Source organism: Protobothrops mucrosquamatus, unplaced genomic scaffold (genome assembly GCF_001527695.2).
Source record: "Protobothrops mucrosquamatus isolate PMUCROS unplaced genomic scaffold, P.Mucros_1.0 scaffold550, whole genome shotgun sequence".
NCBI classification, from domain to species: domain Eukaryota; kingdom Metazoa; phylum Chordata; class Lepidosauria; order Squamata; family Viperidae; genus Protobothrops; species Protobothrops mucrosquamatus.
Genome location: NW_015386854.1, coordinates 670236 through 673630, shown reverse-complemented (window position 1 = coordinate 673630; position 3395 = coordinate 670236). Strand labels below are relative to the sequence as shown.

The 3395-nt window shown below is 33.6% G+C and overlaps 1 protein-coding gene across 1 annotated transcript; it reads right to left on the bottom strand.

Annotated features, from left to right (window-relative positions):
• Positions 1 to 293: 293 nt before the first annotated feature.
• LOC107288475 (olfactory receptor 14A16-like) lies at positions 294 to 1220 on the bottom strand. The gene has a single exon (XM_015817096.1). It carries the CDS (start codon positions 1218 to 1220, stop codon positions 294 to 296), a length of 927 nt encoding a protein of 308 aa, XP_015672582.1.
• Positions 1221 to 3395: the final 2175 nt, after the last annotated feature.

Below are 3395 nucleotides of genomic sequence, written 5' to 3'. Positions count from 1 at the left end.
GTTACAAGGCATCGAAAAGTCTTAATTCCTTGATAAATTCTACATTTTCATTATTGAATCTAGTATGAATCCAACACATTTAAGCCCAATGCCTCTTCCCAAAAGTATATTAAACAAATGTTTTAGAATTGGGACATTCTATACAATATGTTTAATTGATTCTTCTCTCATTTTGATAGTAATTAGCATTTCTAAACATTTGAAACCCCCTTGATAGCTCTAATGTGAAGATTTTGTACTGCATAATTCTATCCTGTTCAAATAATGCTTATAAATAAAGAGAAAAGACATATCTAGATAAAACTTGTGTTTAGCATTCTCCACACAGCCTTTTGGATGTCCTTGTTCCTGAAGCTATAAATGAGGGGATTGAGGAGTGGGGGCAAAACTGTGTAGAGAACAGCAGAGAGCAAATCCAAAGTATGGGAGGATAGACTTTGGGGCCTCATATATGCAAACAGAGCAGAGATAAAAAATAAAGAAAAGACAGTCAGGTGGGGAGTACATGTGGAGAAAGCTTTATATCTGCCTTGCACTGAAGGGACTTTTAACACAGCTAAGAAAATGTAGCCATAGGAGATAAAGATGAGCCCACTACAAAATGAATCTACGATGATCACTATAACTAAAATTAGAATTTGATTAATTCTTATATCAGTACAAGAAATCATTAGCAGATGAGGAATATCACAGAAAAATTGCTCAATTCTATTGAATTTGCAGAAATTTAACCTGAAAGTGAGAATGGTGTGCAGCAAAGCGTGGATTAAAGTACTTATCCAGGAAGCAGCTGCCATTTGTAAACAGGCATCCCAGTTCACCATTAGTGTATATTGCAGAGGGTGACAGATGGCCACATAGCGGTCATACGCCATGACAGTCAGCAAGGCAAGCTCAGAACCTGCAAAAGTCAAAACTGAGAAGACCTGAGCAGCACATCCAACATAGGAGATCTCCCTGTTATTTGTCAAAGAAGCAGCCATGGCTTTAGGGATCGTGGTTGAGATGAAACAGACATCAGAGATGGATAAATTTACCAAAAAGAAATACATGGGAGAATGAAGGTGCTGATTTAGGACCACAGCAACAAGGAGAAGGACATTTCCCATTAAGGCTAATAAGTAAATGATAAGAAAGATTACAAAATGCAAAATCTGCATATCATGATCATCAGAAAATCCCATGAGTTGAAATTCTGTCATAATGGATTCATTGGCCATTTGGTTTCTCTGACTTCTTCTGGCTAGAAAGAATAGCATAGGAAATTAGCAAAGAAAATGAACAGGGTACAGAAATACTTATGCTATAGCAACAATGATATATGCATAGTATTAAGTTATAATTTTCCTAATGTTTGGTATCAGGTTTACTCAATCTTCAAAAGCAAAATATGTCTAAAAATATTTAGGTTTTTTTCTGCATAATATATGACAAAGTATATCATATTCCTGTCTGTTGGAATGGATTATACTAACAAAAAGAGGCATTTAGAGAAAGAGACCATAATAATGCTAAAAAAAATTGTATGTAACTTCAGTTTCATTAAAATAATTAAGGAATTCAATATTCATTTAAGCAACTCAGTCACTCTCTCTCACACATACATAAAGACAAACAACAACTTTATTTGATTTTATGATATAGTCCTCCTGGATTTCATGCATATGTCTGTTAACATGTGGTTCCTGAATTCAGGGAGCCAATAGTGATGTAAGTGGACATACAATTGCAGAATAAAGAAGTTAGTTATTTAATAGATTCATATAAGAAGTGCCACATTAAATAAATATTGATACAATAATCAGTTCTTTATTATGTATTCATATAGTCAATTATTTTTTTAAAAAAATGTTTTGTACAAAGTGAAAAATGGAATACTTACAAATAGTTTCTTTCATGATATTATGAGTGATTATAAAGCTGGTATATTTTTCTTAACAAACCCATATATATTTCAGTTTATTCTTCTTAGACATAAGAAATGGCGAAGCTTAAGACCAAACAAGTACTCTTCACATCATGTATATTTTTAACAGGGATAAAGAACTTCTTTACTTGGATCGTATCTCAGGTTGTAAAGCTGATTGTTAGATCTGTGAAAAGTAGCAGGATTACTTTATATCACTCTCGGCAAAAACTGTGTTTAGTCCAAAAATTGTGACATTATACATTGTAGTTTTCCTATAAGCAACATTTCATAGCTAAAATCCTGCACATAGAAATTGTTCTAAGTGTTCTATTTACAACTGTATTTATTACTGTCTTGCAATATGATTGAAAGGTGATGATACAAATAAATTTAACTCTCTGCTTTAAAGGGTTGAAAAAAAACAGTTATATCACACTTGTTTTCTATTGTGCTAAAGAAGTCACTCCCTGAGGAATGATCATAATTGTCCTGCTGAACTGAATGTCTATATTGCAAAACAAGAAAATAAATTAATTTCATTTTGCTATCTATCTATTCTCTCTCATTGTACTTTAAGTAAAAAGCTGAATTAAATGAACATTTTGCCTGGCCTCCTGCTGAAAGAGCCAATGATTGATATTTTCCAAATGTAAGATTCTGCAGTGAAGGCAAAATATTGCTGTATGCAAGAATATTTAAGGTTGTAATGCATGTTTCCTGCTTCTGTTCCTGAGTAAACAGGAAAAAACAACAACAGAGAATTGATGGGATGCAGTTGTTTTATAATCTTTGAAACATACCTTTGTGAAATACTATAACTTCATGAAGTATACCACATACATCACAAGGCAAATTAAATTATTTTGTTACTTCCCTTGAGGTCTATCCTAGCAGTTCTCGTAAACACTTCCAGTTACTGGAATGGGTAGATAAGGTTTTGAAAAGACCCAAGTGCACTGGTTCCCTTCTCAGCCTCACAAAGAGACCTATATCAATTCACCCAGCCATAGGGATTCCTGATTAGAATCCACCTTCCCATAGGAAGCTCTAACTTATTTTAAACTTGTATAATTTGCCACAACAGTTATGAAAGGGGAGAATAAGTAATATAATAGTTTGATCTGGCAGAAATGCCATGAGAAAGGCTTCAATGTTTAGCCTAATACTTGAAAATAAAATATAAATAGCTTACTAAGGGCCTGAAACTGCAAACTCGGGGCATATGTACCAGAAAATAGGAACTTGATGCTTGTTACTCAAGGCTTGTTGACTAAATAAATCAAAAGCTAAAAATGTTAGCTTGATATAGATATGGGTTTGGGTCCTCTTATCCATTTTCTTAAAGCAAGACCATTATAAAAGCTTAGTCTTGCCATTTTCTCAGTGGATAGGATATTGTATTCTGTACTCTCCGCAGTTCAGAAAAATTGTCAATTGGATTATGGGAATTTTTTCCATTGGGGTTTCATCTGGGATAGAGTGAGAT